The following is a 17,515-nucleotide window of genomic DNA, read 5'->3' on the forward strand; positions in this document are numbered from 1 at the left end:
GGCCCCTGGAGTCGGGGGGCTGCGGAGCGGAGAGGGAGGAACCCTTCTCGGCGGCTCGGTGGCGATCGGTGCCGACACGTCGGGAGAAGGCGAAGTGGAGCGTGGTCGCTTTCGCTTCTCCTTGCTCTTCGCCTTCTTGGAGGATTCGCGCCCCGCTTCCTCCCGTCGCTTCTTCGCGGGCCTCTCGACCGACGCCTCAAGGGCTCGTTTCGCGGGCTGCTGCTCCCTCGGAGCTTCCGCGTCGACTAAGGTCGCATCGGCCGATGGGACCGTTGGGGGTTGGGCGGCCGCCATTTTCGGTACCGATGCCGAAGGGCCCGCCGTTGGTTTCGGAGGACGAAGTGCCGAGGCAGTTAGTGCGGCCGAGAGCCTTGCCGCCCTGTTCTTCCTGGTTTGCTTGGAGAAGCGGAGGCAGTGTGGGCAGGCCTCCACACGGTGCGCTTCACCCAAGCAGAGAAGACACAGGGAATGGCCGTCGGGAGGGGCGATCTTCTTCCCGCAGGCCTGGCACCTCTTAAAAAAAACCCAGCAACTGTCCATAGACAACCATCGCTGGGAAGGTCCTCTCAGAGTCCTCTGAGAGGGGAAAGACTAGGGAGCAACAGGGGGGGAGGCCCCAGAGGACGACCCGCCACAACACGCACCCGGAAAAAACAAAGTCTTTTTTTTTTTTAAACTAACTAACTAACTAAGAACTAACTACTACTCTAAGGAAAACAACAAACAGGCTAATATATACAGAGGCTAGGGGAAAAAAGGGTAAAACCCGAAGCTCACCGACCGGGAACACGAGGAAAACGCAGCTTCTTCGCGCAGCGGTCAGAAAGGAACTGGCGGGATTACCGCGATGGCGCCGTTGGGCGTGCGCAATGGGACGCCTGCGCATGCCCAGTGGCGTCGACCGCGGAAAATCCCCGGGCTTTCTTACAGATACCGATCGGGGACTAGCGCAGGCGCAGTATCCCCACAAGTGTGATGCACAGAGACCACGAAGAAGATCTTCTGTTTATTCTGCAAGCCTACCTTTCAGGGTTCTTGTTAGTCTCCCGGTAAGGGCTGGAGAATTCCGCAACCTCCTGCCTAGGGTGTATACTTAGAATGGACTCCTGTGCTTGCAAGGGGCTTTGGAGCACAGTTAGGGTTGCCAAGTCCAATTTAAGAAATATCTGGGGAGCCCCAGATATGCGCGGATCAATTCTCTATTATTTTCTATGGGAATAAATCTCTATAGGGAATAATAGAGTTCCCAGCAGACATTTCCCTCCCCTCCCCTCGCTTTCTGATGACCCTGAAGCGGGGGGAGGGTCTCCAAACCAGGGGATCCCCTGCCCCCACCTGGGGATTGGCAACCCTAAGCACAGTAGCCTAGCCTGAAAGGGGCTCTCTGCTGGGCAGTGGTTACAGCTGGTTACTGCCTGGTGGTGGGGTTCCATGACAATAATGTTTCCTGTGCTTTTGTATTATATAAGTCCTGTAATTCAGATAATATATTATCATAAACATTTCATAAATAACTACCAAAGTCTGTTTCATCAAACTTGTGCTGTCCCAGAAAAAATGGGAGACTCCCGGCCAAGTCCAGAAACCATGGCCAGATTCACTAACGGTGTTTTAAGCTACAAAGCCTTCATCAGTTGGAGCCGGAAAATGCAGAGTATGGTCCGTTTCACTAAAGCAGTAGTTTCTTATATGCTTCCAAAGGATATTCTAAACAGTTTACAAAGAATTCAAAACAGGAACCCACCTTCAACAATTCTTATGGTCTAGACCTCCACCAATTAGTCTGGCCAGATTGCTCTGCAGATGCAGAAGCCTATTTCATGTACACATACACACACACCACTCCCCTCGCCCCCACCCTTTAAGTAGGTGCCCCACATGTCAGACCCAAGGTGTGTTATACTCTGCCCTGAAGACATTTTGTTTGTAAATGCTCTCATCCTGAGCCCGTGGATGAGAGCATTTATTGTTATATTGTTTATACCTCCGATGATGTCAGGGGGTGTCATCTAATATGCTATTAAGTTTTTGCTGGGCTTTTTCTACCAAAAAAGTTCTGTTGCCAGATAATCTAGAGCCAGCCCTGAGTACATTAAGCTAGCTGTATTGAAATGCAAAGGTAAATTTAAGAGTGAAGGGCAAGATAGAACCATTGATGGATATCTTTTGAATGTGACTCCAGATGACTCCAGCTCTTCCTAAATTATTATTTATTTTTGTCTTCCAGGTATTTACTTTTAGGAAATCATGGTATGTGAGGAGCAAAATGGTTGTCCATTTCCCTCTTTATAGCAGTCATCATTTCTGTACTTTATTAACTAAGCAAGTGATTGCCACTAAGTGTAGTGGAAAGAAATTAAAAACCAAATACACTGAAGCAGTATAATCAGATCTTAATTACAGGTAATTTGTGCCAGGAGAACAGCTGTGTGTAGTAAGAAAACTCTACAACAGTATCACAGCATGGTGTTCATTAGCCTGGGAGCATTTCCACCCAAAATAATATCTTACCCATTCTTCCTCCATATGTTGGATGCCTAAACTTGAACACCACTCTGCAAATAGGCTGAAGCCAGTACAAACACATTACTGAGCATACCTAAATAGACAGGTTTGGATTCCAGCATTTAGTACAAGGAAGGTAGGTCCAAAATCTATGCCAACTGAGACCTCACTCTACCTGGTCACCTCAATTCTTACCTTAAGGAGAGATTTGACATTAGCCCAAGGAGAGCCCACTGGGGCTCCCAGCAACTTTGCCACAAGCAGTGTTCCCTCTAAGCTGAGTTAGTGTGAGCTAGCTCATAGTTTTTTAGCCTCCGGCTCACACATTTTTGTCTTAGCTCAAGAAAAATGGCCCAAGAGCAAACTAATTTATGCAGCAGCTCACAACTTTAATGTCAGTAGCTCACAAAGTAGAATTTTTTCTCACAAGACTCCACAGCTTAGAGGGAACATTGGTCACGTTGTTCTACTTTGCGATGGAATGGAGAAAAAATGCAAAGGAAGCAGAAGGGGGAGTCAAGGCCCTTCCTTTCAGATTTCCTTGGTAGTTTTCATGCTGAAGCAAATAACTGAGTTACAGTACCATGTGCATAGCATCTACACAGCTTTTTTTTAAGTCCTCCATTTTTCTCACACCGCCATTGCCCATTGAACAGGACTGACCAGAGTGCAAGTAAGTTTGCACATGGTGGGAGAAAGGACATTTGAAATATGAATCATTGTGCATTAAATGCCTCAAGGAAACATGACATTTTATTCTGAATTGGTTGAAAAAGCAACCTCAACAATTTGGGGATGGCTGCCAAACACAGGGCAAAGCAGGAGCATACATGTAATCCCAATATATAAACAAAAGAGAAACCACTCTCTGCAAGACTGGGTCAGGGGTCTTATATTCTTAAGATCATTATACACTTCACAGTCAAATATGACATGGACTAAAGATTTGAAAAATATGGAGCAGAGGTCCATCAGTGGCTATTAGCCACAGTGTGTGTGTGTGTGTGTGTGTGTGTGTGTGTGTGTGACACAGGGTGTTGGACTGGATGGGCCATTGGCCTGATCTAACATGGCTTCTCTTATGTTCACCATCTTTTAAAACATTGTAGATTCTGCCTAGAGGCTGCAGGGAGCTTCACAAGATCCTATGCAGATGTACTCCAGTCTAAGCTCATTAGTTATTCGATTTCAATGCTTTATGGCTTTTAATTTATTTGAACTCAGTGGTCTTAGACTGAACTAGAGTAACTCAATTGCACTGTTAGTTGCTCATGTCTCAATGATGCTAAGAAAAGGGCAGCCATAAGACAGAAGAAATAAATCCTCTTGGTATTTTTTTGGGGGGTGGGGGAGGACTATAGTTGAAACGAGACTTGTCTACATGAGAGCAAATGACTGAGAGAACTGTTATTTTGTTATTCAGACGTCATCAGTAACCTGATCCCACTGCAGTCATATCCTCCAGAGCATGCATGGGAAAATAAATAATCATGGCCTCAATTTATTTTTGTTTATTTAAACATTTTAATGTTGCATTTCCACCCAGTTCACAAGGCATAAAGCATTAAAACATTTAAACATTAGGAAAATTCATTTCAAAACACACAACATGCACACAGCACTAGAAGGAGGGCTAATACCATTATTGGGGGGGTATGTCAGACAAAACAAAAAGGTCTTCATCTGCTGATGAAAGAGGGAGACAGATGAACCTCCCTGGGGAGGGAGTTACAAAGTTTTGGTGCCATGATGGAGAAGGCTGTTTGTTGGGTTGCCACCCATCTAGCCTCAGATGGCAAGGGCAACTGAAGCAGGGCCTCCAAGGATCTCTAGAGCAAGCAAGTAGTTTTATGTGGGAGAAGGCAGTTCTTAAGGTATGTTGGTTCTAAATCATATAGGGCTTTAAAGGTCAACATCAGCACCATGAATTGAACCAGGAAGAAAACTGGAAGCCTGTGTGGGTGGAACAAGACTGGAGTAATAGGACCCACTCCAGTGTGACCCACACCAGTCAACATTCTGGCCACAGCATTACAACCGTTGCTTCCAGATGGTCCTCAAGGGCAGCCCCGTGTAAACTGTATTGCAGTAATCTAATCTAGATGCTACTGAAGTATGCTTATTAAAAGGGAAACCAAGTTATATTGAATTATCCATAGTTAAGTAAAGTCATGCCTAGATTTCTTGCATACTAGTTTAGAGCTATAATTATAAAACTAAAACCCACAAATGACCTGCCTGGACATGTTATGTTTATGAAGCTTCTAACAATGCCAGGGGAGCTGGAGTAAAATAATCAACTCTATAACTTATTGATCTCAGGCTGCAACCAGGTAACCAGAGTAGAGCTCTAATTGGAGCACAAGCAAAATGTTTGAATATTGACACTGAAGGTAGCTTTGGGAAGGTACAAAGGGTGCATTCTTCTAGCTTTGCTCTTATGCCTTCCATCTCACATCAGGTTCCAGTTTGCCCTGAATAGCTCACTTTTCAAAGGGTACTCCTGTGTATGCCTTCAGCTCTCCCTTCCCAGGTACCAAGCAGCCCAATCTGCAGCCATTAGGCAGATGCTAAGTCATCATCAGCGGGGGAGGGGGGGTTGTGAATTTTTAAAAGATTTTATTGGTATAAAGTCATCATCAGTAGTTGAGGCAAAATTAATGCTGTTGATATTATATTGAAACATTTAACCCACCCAATTTCCAGAAGCTCAGGGCACGTATGAACAACTGAGAACCGTTTATAGGAGATTATGCTTTATTTATTTATCAAATTTATATCCCACCCTCCTGTAATGGGCTCAGGGCAGCTCACAACAGTTACACACACATTTACGCAGCAAAACATGTGTCAAGCATATTTAGTAATCTGGTAACATAAAATTGGTTAAACAAATAATGACGAGCTGGTAATAGCAAATTTGTCCCTGCCTCATTGCAGTTAGGATGAGAAGCAACAGATTGATGTGCTTTTGATCTTGAAATCTAGGGGTGGGGTGGGTGTGGACTTTATAGGGACCAAGAAGAAGAGCCAAGACTTTACCACCTTCCCTCCCAACCCTGCATATTCTTCCCCTAGTATAATCTTCTGATGAATACACATCTACATATGTGCCCTCATCCAACTCACTTAAGCTCCATTGATTTTAGTTCCAGAAGGGATCTATGCAAGTCTTGCCTCCCCCACTCCACAAAAAAAAAGAATCTTCTAGCATCTCATCATTGATCTTATTGAGACTAAAGTACACCTAATTTTAGTTAGATCACAGCCTACAAATTTAAGCTGGTTTGAAATAAGTTTAATATCATGCATTACCCATAAGAATTTCTGAGAACTGCAGTTTGGTACACATGCTGAAAATCTTTACTAGAAATTTACAGGATCCTCACTGAACTGAAGTTCCCAGAATTCAAAGCATAGCAGTTAAAAATGTTTTAGTATCAATGGTTTGAATTGGTAGTGTCATTATATGCACATATGAACTGCAATCCAAAGGACACTTTCCTGGAAGTAAACACCACTGAATAACATGGAGCTTGCTTCTGAGTATACCTGCTTAGGATTTCTCCCATAGATACATTCTTTCCAACTGACTCCACACATTAACTCCATCATAGTCTCTCTCTCTCGGCTTGACTTCGTGAACGAAGATTTAAGAAGGGTGCAGTAGTCCACGTCTGCTGCAGGCTCGCTGGTGGCTGACAAGACCAATGCGGGACAGGCAGATCTGGCCACAGTGGCTGCAGGGAAAAGTCTGATTTGGGGTTGGTGCTGTAGCACTGCGATTCTTCCTCAATCTCCTTTTGTCCTCAAGACCAGCTATGCGTGCGTTCTCAAAGGAAGAGACAGCCTGGTGGATGGTGTGCCTCCATGCTTTGCGATCTGAGGCTAGGTCAGACCACTGGTGATGGTTGATGCGACAGGTGCCAAGGGATGCGACAGGTGCCAAGAAGTCCTTGTACCTCTTCTTTGGTGCCCCTCTATTTCGATGGCCGGTGGAAAGTTCGCCATACAGAGCAATCTTGGGAAGGCGGTGGTTTTCCATCCTAGAAATATGCCCTGCCCAGCGCAGCTGCGTCTTCAACAGCAGTGCTTCGATGCTTGTAACCTCCGCCCTCTTGAGGACTTCAGTGTTGGTCACAAAGTCACTCCAGTGGATGTTGAGGATGGTGCGAAGGCAGCGCTGATGGAAGCGCTCAAGGAGTCGCAGGTGATGACGGTAAAAATCCCACGATTCGGAGCCGTAGATGAGGGTTGTCATCACAACCGCTTTGTAAACATTGATCTTTGTGCCTTTTTTCAGATGCTTGTTGCTCCACACTCTTTTGTGCAGTCGGCCAAATGCACGATTTGCCTTTGCCAGCCTGTTGTCAATCTCCTTGTCGATCTTGGCATCTGAGGAGATGATGCACCCCAGGTAGCTGAACTGCTGGACTGTCTTCAGAACTGATTCACCCACAGTGATGCAGGGAGGGTGATAATCTTCCTGGGGTGCAGGCTGGTGGAGAACTTCTGTCTTCTTCAGACTAACTTCTAGGCCGAATAGCTTGGCAGCCTCTGCAAAGCAGGACGTCATATGCTGCAGAGCTGATAGCGAGTGGGAGACGAGTGCAGCATCATCAGCAAACAGTAGCTCTCGGATGAGTTTTTCCATTGTCTTGGAGTGTGCCTTTAGTCGCCTCAGGTTGAACAGGCTGCCATCGGTGCGATAGCGGATGTAGACACCATCGTCATAATCTAGATCTACTGCGGCTCTTTGAAGCATCATGCTAAAGAAGATTGTAAAGAGAGTTGGCGCGAGAACGCAGCCTTGCTTTACACCTGTGCCTATTGGGAAGGGCGCCGAGAGGTCGTTGCAGTGTCTGACTTGGCCTCACTGGTCTTCATGTAGCTGGATGATGCTGAGGAACCTTGGGGGACATCCTAAACGTTCCAAGATTTGCCACAGGCCTTTCCTGCTAACAGTATCGAAAGCTTTGGTAAGGTCGACAAAAGTCACATATAGACCCTTGTTCTGTTCCCTGCATTTCTCTTGGAGCTGCCTGAGAACAAATACCATGTTGGTGGTGCTCCTGTTAGCTCTGAAGCCGCACTGGCTCTCTGGGAGGAGTTCTTCTGCAATGGTGGGCACCAGTCTGTTCAGGAGTATTCTGGCAAGGATTTTGCCTGCGATGGAGAGCAGGGTTATCCCCCGGTAGTTGGAGCAGTCCGACTTTTCTCCTTTGTTCTTGTGTAGAGTGATGATGATCGCATCGTGAAAGTCCTGTGGTAGTTTGCCTTGTTCCCAGCAGGTGACAAGTACTTTGTGAAGTGTGCTATGTAGTACTGTGCCCCCATGCTTCCAGATCTCTGGTGGGATTCCATCAACTCCCGCTGCCTTGCCACTTTTCAGTTGCTTGATGGCTTTAACAGTCTCTTCTAGGGTGGGGATCTCATCCAACTCTGTTTTCACTGGTTGAAGTGGGGTGAGGTGGATTGCTGAATCTTGAACTACGTGGTTGGCACTGAAGAGAGCCTGAAAATACTCCGACCACCGATTCAGTATGGATGCCTTGTCTGTGAGGAGCATTTGGCCGTCTGCACTATGCAAGGGACTCTGAGCCTGATATGATGGGCCATATACTGCCTTCAGGGCTTCGTAGAACCCTCTTAAATCACCAGTGTCTGCACACAGCTGGGTTCTCTCTGCAAGCTTGGTCCACCACTTGTTCTGAATGTCTCGAAGCTTGCGCTGGAGGATGCTACATGCAGCACGAAAGATTGCTTTTTTCCTGGGACAGGAGGGCTGAGCAAGATGTGCTTGGTAGGCAGATCTCTTTTTCGCTAGTAATTCTTGGATCTCTTGATTGTTCTCGTCAAACCAGTGCTTGTTTTTCCTTGTGGAGAACCCGAGGACTTCTTCAGAGATCGACAGGATGGTAGTTTTTAGGTGTTCCCAGAGTGCTTCTGGAGAAGGGTCTGTGGGGCAACTGGGGTCCTCAATTCTTGACTGGAGTTTTGCCTGGAAGGCAGCTTTAACTTCGGCTGACTGAAGGCTGCCAACCTGAAGCTTCCTCCGAGGGATACCTCCTCTCCTGGGTGTGGGTTTAAAGTGAAGACGGAGATTGCAGCGTACAAGACGATGATCCGTATGACATTCCGCACTGGGCATTACTCGGGTTTGTAAGACATCTCGAAGGTCTCTCTGGCGCACCAGAATGTAGTCGATAAGGTGCCAGTGCTTGGACCGTGGGTGCATCCAGGTTGTCTTCAGGCTGTTCTTCTGCTGGAAGATAGTGTTGGTGATGGTGAGCTGGTGCTCTGTGCAGAATTCTAGCAGGAAGCGCCCGTTATCATTGCAGTTGCCAATGCCGTGTTTGCCAAGTACTCCTTTCCAGGCTTCCGAGTCTTTACCTACTCTGGCATTGAAGTCACCAAGGATGATCACCTTGTCCTCTGTAGGGGTCTTCCGTACGAGGTTGCGTAGATCAGCATAGAACTTGTTCTTTTCTGCAGGATCTGCTTGAAGGGTTGGGGCATACACACTGAAGAGTGTTGCATGCTGCTTGTTTTGAAGTGGGAGGCACATGGACATGATGCGATCTGAGTGACCTGTTGGCAGGTTTTCGAGTTTGGAGGCAATGGAGTTCCTGACCATGAAGCCAACGCCAGAAAGGCGGCTCTCAGCCTTTGACTTACCCGACCAGTAGAGGGTATAGCCAGCACCATGTTCTTGAAGACTACCTTCCTCAGGGAAACAGACCTCACTGAGAGCTGCTATGTCAATATTCAACCTGAGAAGTTCGTGGGCAACTAGAGCAGAGCGTCGTTCAGGGCGACCACTGTCTACTGTGTCAAGCATGGTTCTGATGTTCCAACACGCAAGCTTTAGTCTTTGCACACTTGGTGAGGCAGGTGCATGCCTTTTCTTTGTTGTTATTTTTTGACCGCAAGTAAGGATGCCCGTTGACCGCGGCTAGCCAACTGGGGTGGGGGAGACGAGCTTTGTTTAGGCCACCTTTTGTAGGCCCCTCTCCATGTGGAGCAATCAGTGCTGTCCCTAGATAAGGCTGCTTGGTCGTTCAGGGTGCTGCCGAAAGATGCTTTCGTCTCCGGGTCAGCATCAGGCGACCAATACCCTGAACCGCCTACATGCAGGATCGGGACTGCGGCTTCCAGTGGCATCTTCCACCTGCCGTTTCGCCCCTTGCCCATCGCTGCAGGACTTGGTGTGTTGTGGGTTGTGGATGTGGATATGCCCTTCAGGCCTGCGCAGAGGAATTTTTAGGTGAAGCACAGTGTGCGCAGTACTGGCTCCACCCTTTCACCTTGGGGTCATCTGCCATGGCCCAGTAAGCCGGGACGCCGGCAGCGAGTCCTCCAGGTGGTAGGTGTTACATTAACGAGCTCTATCTGCCCGGGTTTGATGTTAGAGTTTTCCTTCTCTTGGCTGGCGAGGTTGGTGGGCCCAGCCTGCCCATCCGGTTATACCGCCGTACATTCGGTCGCACCATGACATGGCAAACTCTGTGAGAAACGGGGGGGACCAACGGGAAGGTGTTGCCACGGATGCAGTAATGCAGGAGAGGCCATTACAGTGACCATCTGCCAGGCATAGCCGGACAGTGACCACGCGGCGTTCACTACACCGGGAAGGAGAGGCTATGTATTGCGCATACATTTTCCCTGGGGGGGCAGGATACCCAAGAGGGAGCCCACCCCTCCCCCCCATCATAGTACAGAAGGAATAATTGTTCTACCACTTATAGTGAATAAAACACTGGTATTGTTAACATCTGGCTATCTAGGAAAAAGTCCACTTGCTGCACCTCCATCATAGAATGGAAACAGACACCATTCTCTGAGATGAGGTACAAAAACTTTTTCAAAGCTCAGTGCAGAAAGAAGAATAAATGGTATCTCTTCACATTAGGGAGTTTTGGATAATTAAGCCACCTGGACCACAATTTGGTAGAGGAAATACGCCAATTGTCTTTCAGGGCAGGAAAGAACCACACCTTTGCTTCTCACTGAGACCTCATTAGCACATTCAAAAAGCAATAGATTTCTCACCTGCAGTTTCAAAAGTTATATCAGGGATTCCTAGTCCCCAGCCTGGAAGCTTTGGAGCAATTAATATTCCCTTGACTATCCCCTTTCTGTTACTGCTACTAGCATAATTTGAATTGAACAAACATGTAATATTCCTTGGGAGTAAATTGGTGTTCAATTAATGGACAAACAAGTCAAAAATAAGCACAGCACCATTAGGAAGTTGCAGACAGAAAGTAACCCATCCAGAAGGAGACAAGTTCAGCGGCTCTTTCCAAGATACATTGTGGAAAGGGAATGTTCAGTACTACAAGCAATTCTGGGTACCAATGATACTATTAAACAAAAAGTGAACCATAAAACATTTTAGGGAATGACGCTCCTAGGCAGCATCTGAAGCACACCATTCACTTGGGCTGCCGCAAACTAAAAGATCTTTCAGGACTGCTGTCTTTTACAGAAACCCGATAATTCAAACATTTAAACTGATACAAATTCACAATGGATGAAAATCAAGTTTCCTATAACTGTGATTTTATTCATTTGGAGATGGTGCTGAGAAACACAAAAGACTCTTTGATCAACCTACAGTTTATTTAGTTATTTATAACACTGCTTTTCTCCCCAATGGGAATCCAACTTGTCTACATTGTCATTTCTCCCTCCTTCCACTTTTATCCTCACAACAACTCTGTGAGGTAAGTTATGCAGACGTTTTGTGACAGGCCCAAGTGAGCTTCCCTGGAAAAGTGAGGTTTCAAAACTGGGTCTCCCATATCCTAGAATGACACTGTAGCCACAAAAGAGCAAAAACCCAAGCTTGCTGCACACGTTGTCTTCTCTCCAGTATCTCTCAGTTTTACCATTGTCTTTACAGGCTAGTCAGTCTGACTTCAATACCGGGAAAGTTGGTAGAAACCATTATCAAGGACAGAATGAGTAGTCATATTGATGAACACGGGTTATTGAGGAAGACTCAGCATGGGTTCTGCAAGGGAAGATCTTGCCTCACTAACCTGTTGCATTTCTTTGAGGGGGTGAACAAACATGTGGACAAAGGAGACCCGATAGATGTTGTTTACCTTGACTTCCAGAAAGCTTTTGATAAAGTTCCTCATCAAAGGCTCCTTAGAAAGCTTGAGAATCATGGAGTAAAAGGACAGGTCCTCTTGTGGATCAAAAACTGGCTGAGTAATAGGAAGCAGAGAGTGAGTATAAATGGGCAGTCTTCGCAGTGGAGGACGGTAAGCAGTGGGGTGCCGCAGGGCTCGGTACTGGGTCCCATGCTCTTTAACTTGTTCATAAATGATTTAGAGTTGGGAGTGAGCAGTGAAGTGGCCAAGTTTGCGGATGACACTAAATTGTTCAGGGTGGTGAGAACCAGAGAGGATTGTGAGGAACTCCAAAGGGATCTGTTGAGGCTGGGTGAGTGGGCGTCAACGTGGCAGATGCGGTTCAATGTGGCCAAGTGCAAAGTAATGCACATTGGGGCTAAGAATCCCAGCTACAAATACAAGTTGATGGGGTGTGAACTGGCAGAGACTGATCAAGAGAGAGATCTTGGGGTCATGATAGATAACTCACTGAAAGTGTCAAGACAGTGTGCGTTTGCAATAAAAAAGGCCAATGCCATGCTGGGAATTATTAGGAAGGGAATTGAAAACAAATCAGCCAGTATCATAATGCCCCTGTATAAATCGATGGTGCGGTCTCATTTGGAGTACTGTGTGCAGTTCTGGTCGCCGCACCTCAAAAAGGATATTATAGCTTTAGAGAAGGTGCAGAGAAGGGCAACTAGAATGATTAAAGGGCTGGAGCACTTTCCCTATGAAGAAAGGTTGAAACGCTTGGGACTCTTTAGCTTGGAGAAACGTCGACTGCGGGGTGACATGATAGAGGTTTACAAGATAATGCATGGAATGGAGAAAGTAGAGAAAGAAGTACTTTTCTCCCTTTCTCACAATACAAGAACTCGTGGGCATTCGATGAAATTGCTGAGCAGACAGGTTAAGACGGATAAAAGGAAGTACTTCTTCACCCAAAGGGTGATTAACATGTGGAATTCACTGCCACAGGAGGTGGTGGCGGCCACAAGTATAGCCACCTTCAAGAGGGGTTTAGATAAAAATATGGAGCACAGGTCCATCAGTGGCTATTAGCCACAGTGTATGTGTGTATATAAAATTTTTTGCCACTGTGTGACACAGAGTGTTGGACTTGATGGGCCGTTGGCCTGATCCAACATGGCTTCTCTTATGTTCTTTAAATCACGTTCCTTCACATGCTATTTTCCTTCATCTGCTTCTGTCCTACCCACATGGCTAAGACCTAGTTGTCGAATACCTTTCCCTGCCCTCCTAAAGAGGTTCCTCAGCCTAGCTTGGAACTGGAAGGAGAGACAGAAGCAGATGACAGGATTGATGCAGTGGTTGGCAAAGGCCAGGAAGGATGTCAGATGATAAGCCAAATACATGGGGGCTGTGGTCAAGACCTGATCATTCCTAGCAAAGAAAACCATTAGCCAATATGGAAGAGACATGACCACAAGGGCCACCATAGTGACCAAAGCCATCATTGTAGCTCGCCAGTTAGCATGCAGGCTGGCAGCTGTGTGTATAGACAGTATCCTTCTAACCCTTAAGGTGGAGATGATCCTGGAGTAGCAGAAAATCATAATCAACAAGGCAGGCAGAAACCCCACTCCTCCCAATAGCTGCAGGTAAAGATTCAGATCCGTGCTTGCCATGTGGCTCACACAAAATATTTCTCTTTCCACCTCGATTATCCCATAGTGAAGCCAAACAGGGATGGAAAACAGGAGACAAACAAGCCAGATAAAAATACAGGCCAGAGAGATTTGCCTTGGGGAGATGAGAACCATGTGCACTGGGTGGATTACAGCAGTATAGCGAAGCAGCGAGACAGCCAGCATGCTGTAGAAGTCAGCAAAGGTGATCCACAGGGACAGGCTGTGGTGAGTGACACAAAACAAGTAGCCCAAATGCCAGTCCTTAAACATGATATTGCCAAGCATGACAGGAAAGTTGTAAAGGAAGAAGATGAGGTCAAGAGATGCAATATTGATGAGCAGGGGCTCCATGAGACGTGCAATATGGCTGCCACTTTTTCTCCTGAGGCTCAGGATCAGGACCAAAAGCAGTAAGACATTTCCAGACATACCCAGGAAGAAGAGGAGAATATGGAGGGTGGCAAACACATTCTTACTGTAGAAGAGGAAAAGTTCACTCATGGCAAAGCTAGGATCATTCCCTGAACTGGAGTTGGTGGCCATAGCAGTTCTAGAGAGAGCTCTTTATGCAGCCTGGTCCATAAAGCTAATCAATATTCCGGCCATTCTTGTGTTCCCTGAAACAAGAATATGGCATTAATACAGATTATGGTATTCAAGACAACAGTATTTATTTATTTATTTATTTATTTATTTATTTATTTATTTATTTATTTATTTATTTATTTATTTATTTTGTGATTTCTATCCCGCCCTTCCCAACAAGTGGCTCAGGGCGGGTTACAACATAGGAGTCTAACATAAATAGGAATTAAGTGTAAAACATTTAAATTCAAACATTAGACCATATAAAACATTAGAGCATTTAAAACATTTAAACAGTTAAAACATTTAAAACATTTAGAGGCAGCGAACTTCCAATATAACTGCGCGCAGTTTCTTATACCAGCTAGTCATAGGCCAGCCGGAAGAGGGTTGTTTTACAGGCCCTGCGGAACTGGGTAAGGTCCCGCAGGGCCCTCACCTCTTCCGGCAGCTGGTTCCACCAGGAGGGGGCCATAGTAGAAAAGGCCCGGTCCCTTGTTGATTTTAAGCGGACTTCCTTTGGCCCGGGGATGACTAGGAGATTTTGTGTTCCCTATCTCAGCACTCTCTGGGGAACGTGCGGGGAGAGACGGTCCTTCAGGTAGGCAGGTCCTAGGCCATATAGGGCTTTAAAGGTAATAACCAGCACCTTGTACCGGACTCGGTAAACTATCGGCAGCCAGTGCAGGTCCCGGAGCCCCGGCCGGATGTGCTCCCTTCTTGGGAGCCCTAACAACAGCCGGGCCGCGGCATTCTGCACTAGCTGTAGCTTTCGGGTTCGGCACAAGGGCAGCCCCATGTAGAGAGCATTGCAGTAGTCCAACCTCGAGGTGACCGTGGCATGGATCACTGTTGCTAGATCGTCACGTTCCAGGAAGGGGGCCAGCTGCCTTGCCCGCCTAAGGTGAAAAAATGCGGACTTGGCAGTGGCTGCTATCTGAGCCTCCATCGTTAAGGAGGACTCCAATAGTACCCCCAGGCTTTTGACCTTGTCCGCCGCTATCATCGGCGCACCCTCAAAGGCTGGTAGGGGGATTTCCCTCCCCGGGCCCCGACGACCCAAGCAAAGGACCTCTGTCTTCGCTGGATTTAGCCTCAGCCCGCTCAGTCTGAGCCACCCAGCCACTTCCTGTAATGCCCGGTCTAGGTTTTCTGGGGCGGAGACTGGTCGGCCATCCATAAGTAGATAGAGCTGGGTGTCATCAGCATACTGGCGACAACCCAGCCCATACCTTCGAGCAATCTGGGCAAGGGGTCGCATATAGATGTTGAATAACATTGGGGAGAGAACCGCCCCCTGAGGCACTCCGCAGTCAAGCGTACGCCTCTGGGATAGTTCGCCCCCAATCACGACCCTTTGTCCCCGACCTTCGAGGAAAGAGGAAAGCCACTGTAAAGCCAGCCCCTGAATCCCCGCGTCGGCGAGGCGGCAGGTCAGTAACCGATGGTCGACCGTGTCGAACGCAGCCGACAGGTCCAACAACATCAGCACCGCCGAGCCGCCCCGATCCAGATGCCGTTGAAGATCATCCACCAGGGCGACCAACACCATCTCCGTCCCGTGACCTGGGCGGAAGCCGGACTGGAGTGGGTCAAGGACGGAAGCATCCTCCAGGAAAGTCTGTAACTGCACTGCCACTGCCCTCTCAATAAGCTTGCCCAAAAAGGGCAAGTTTGAGACCGGCCGATAATGCGCCAATTGGGCCGGGTCTAAAGTTGGTTTTTTTAAGAGGGGGCGGACCACTGCCTCTTTGAGCGGCGTTGGATCTATTTATGATATCCCGTATAGGATATCTAAGCTCCCTCTGGCAAGATTTAATAAGCCAGGAGGGGCAAGGGTCCAGATTACAAGTTGTTGGGCATGCAGATAAGAGGATCCTGTCAACTTCCTCCAGGCTGAGAGGGCCGAAGCCATCCAGAACACAATCCGAAGACAGGCCCGGAGCCTCGGTTCCACTAACTGTCTCAAATATGGCCGGGGGGTCGGGGCGGAGTGACGCGATCTTGTCCGCAAAGAATTTCGCAAAAGCCTCACAGCCAATCTCCAATTCAGTAGAATTTGGTCTGCCTTGTGGCAGTGTCGTAAGGTTCCGGATTATATCAAACAATTGTGCCGGGCGCGAAGTTGCGGACGCAATCTTAGCCGCAAATTAAGTTTTCTTTGCGGCTTTGATTGCCATCTCATAGGATTTCAAACTCTCTCTATAGGATGTTCGAGTCACTTCGTCTCGAGTACGCCGCCATTGTCTCTCTAGTCGTCTGAGCCCCCGCTTTTGTTGCCGCAACCCCTGGTTAAACCAGGGTGACGGCTTCAAACGGGGGTGCAGAGGACGCCTAGGTGCGACCTCCTCAATGGCCCTAAAGAGTCCATCATTCCAGGACTCTACCAAGCCATCCAGGGAGTCGCCAGTGGGCCAGACTTCCCGTAGAGCCGTTAGGAACCGTTCCGGGTCCATCAGGCTCCGTGGGCGAGCTAAAATACGCTCTCCGCCTAAACAGGGTTGGGGTGATACATCCACACGAGCCTTAAGGGCATAGTGGTCCGACCATGGCACTGCTATAGTAGCAATATCGTCCACTAAAACTCCCGCCACAAAGACCAGGTCTAACATGTGTCCTGCCTGATGAGTGGGCGTTGTAACAACCTGGGAGAGTCCCAGTGTCGCCATGGATGACACTAGGTCCAGCGCCTGACTGGAGGCCGCGTCGTCGGCATGGACGTTGAAATCTCCCAAGACCAATAACCTAGGGCACTCCAACGCCCAGCCCGCCGCCGCCTCCACCAGGGATGGTAAGGCGCTGGCCGGTGCGTTAGACGGTCGGTACACCAGCCAGATCGCCAACCCCTCCCCAACATCCCACATCAGGCCGGCACATTCAATGCCTGGAATCTCTGGGGCCAGGAGTGCCCTGAAGGAGTAAGCCTCTCGTATGAGCAATGCCACTCCTCCCCCCCGCCCGCTAGTCCGGGACTGGTGAAAGACCGAGTATCCCGGGGGGGTCATCTGGGAGAGAGTCACGGTCTCCGCATCCCGCACCCAGGTCTCGGTCACGCAAGCCAGGTCCACATCCTGCTCCAGCAGGAAGTCCCGAAGGATCATGGTCTTATTATTGATGGACCTGGTGTTACATAACACCAGTGACGGAGGCGAGTACATTCGTCTGGCTACACTACCTGTCACCATCGGGATGGGACACAAGCTGGAAGGTGGCCGAGCACCACTATGTCTTGGCCCCCTTCGCCTATGAATCTGCCTGTTCCCACCGTCATACCTTCCCCTCCCCAGGAGTACTGGAATCCCCAGGCCAATCATCAGCTCCCGGTGGGCACCAGCTCAACAGCTGGTAGTGCCAATACCTCTGACTTCTTTTAATTCATATGTTCTGATCTCTCAATAATACCTACTACCAATTAATTCAATTTAAGTCCCTCAACCAACACCCACTAACTCCTTAGCTAATAAATTAATAAATCCCTTGGCTCCTTAATTAAACCTCAACCTCTACCTCTATCCACATTTCCTATTAATTTGCCAGCAATATAACCATATAGCTAATCAAAATTTTAGTTAAAGACCAATAAATAATTAATAATCATCTAGTTTTACAGATATTGGTAGTTGAGAACAATGGAATTAAAGGGCA

At 47.7% G+C, this 17,515-nt stretch overlaps 1 protein-coding gene across 1 annotated transcript; it reads right to left on the reverse strand.

Moving 5' to 3' along the window:
* Positions 1 to 12,820: 12,820 nt before the first annotated feature.
* Positions 12,821 to 13,828, reverse strand: LOC132567327 (urotensin-2 receptor-like). Its single transcript, XM_060233009.1, has one exon. It carries the CDS (start codon positions 13,826 to 13,828, stop codon positions 12,821 to 12,823), a length of 1,008 nt encoding a protein of 335 aa, XP_060088992.1.
* Positions 13,829 to 17,515: the final 3,687 nt, after the last annotated feature.

Source organism: Heteronotia binoei, chromosome 2 (assembly GCF_032191835.1).
Source record: "Heteronotia binoei isolate CCM8104 ecotype False Entrance Well chromosome 2, APGP_CSIRO_Hbin_v1, whole genome shotgun sequence".
Lineage (NCBI taxonomy): Eukaryota > Metazoa > Chordata > Lepidosauria > Squamata > Gekkonidae > Heteronotia > Heteronotia binoei.

Bases quoted from the DNA above. Each gene is read 5' to 3' on its own strand.
- LOC132567327 (XM_060233009.1), bottom strand. From the start codon at position 13,828: ATGGCCACCAACTCCAGTTCAGGGAATGATCCTAGCTTTGCCATGAGT.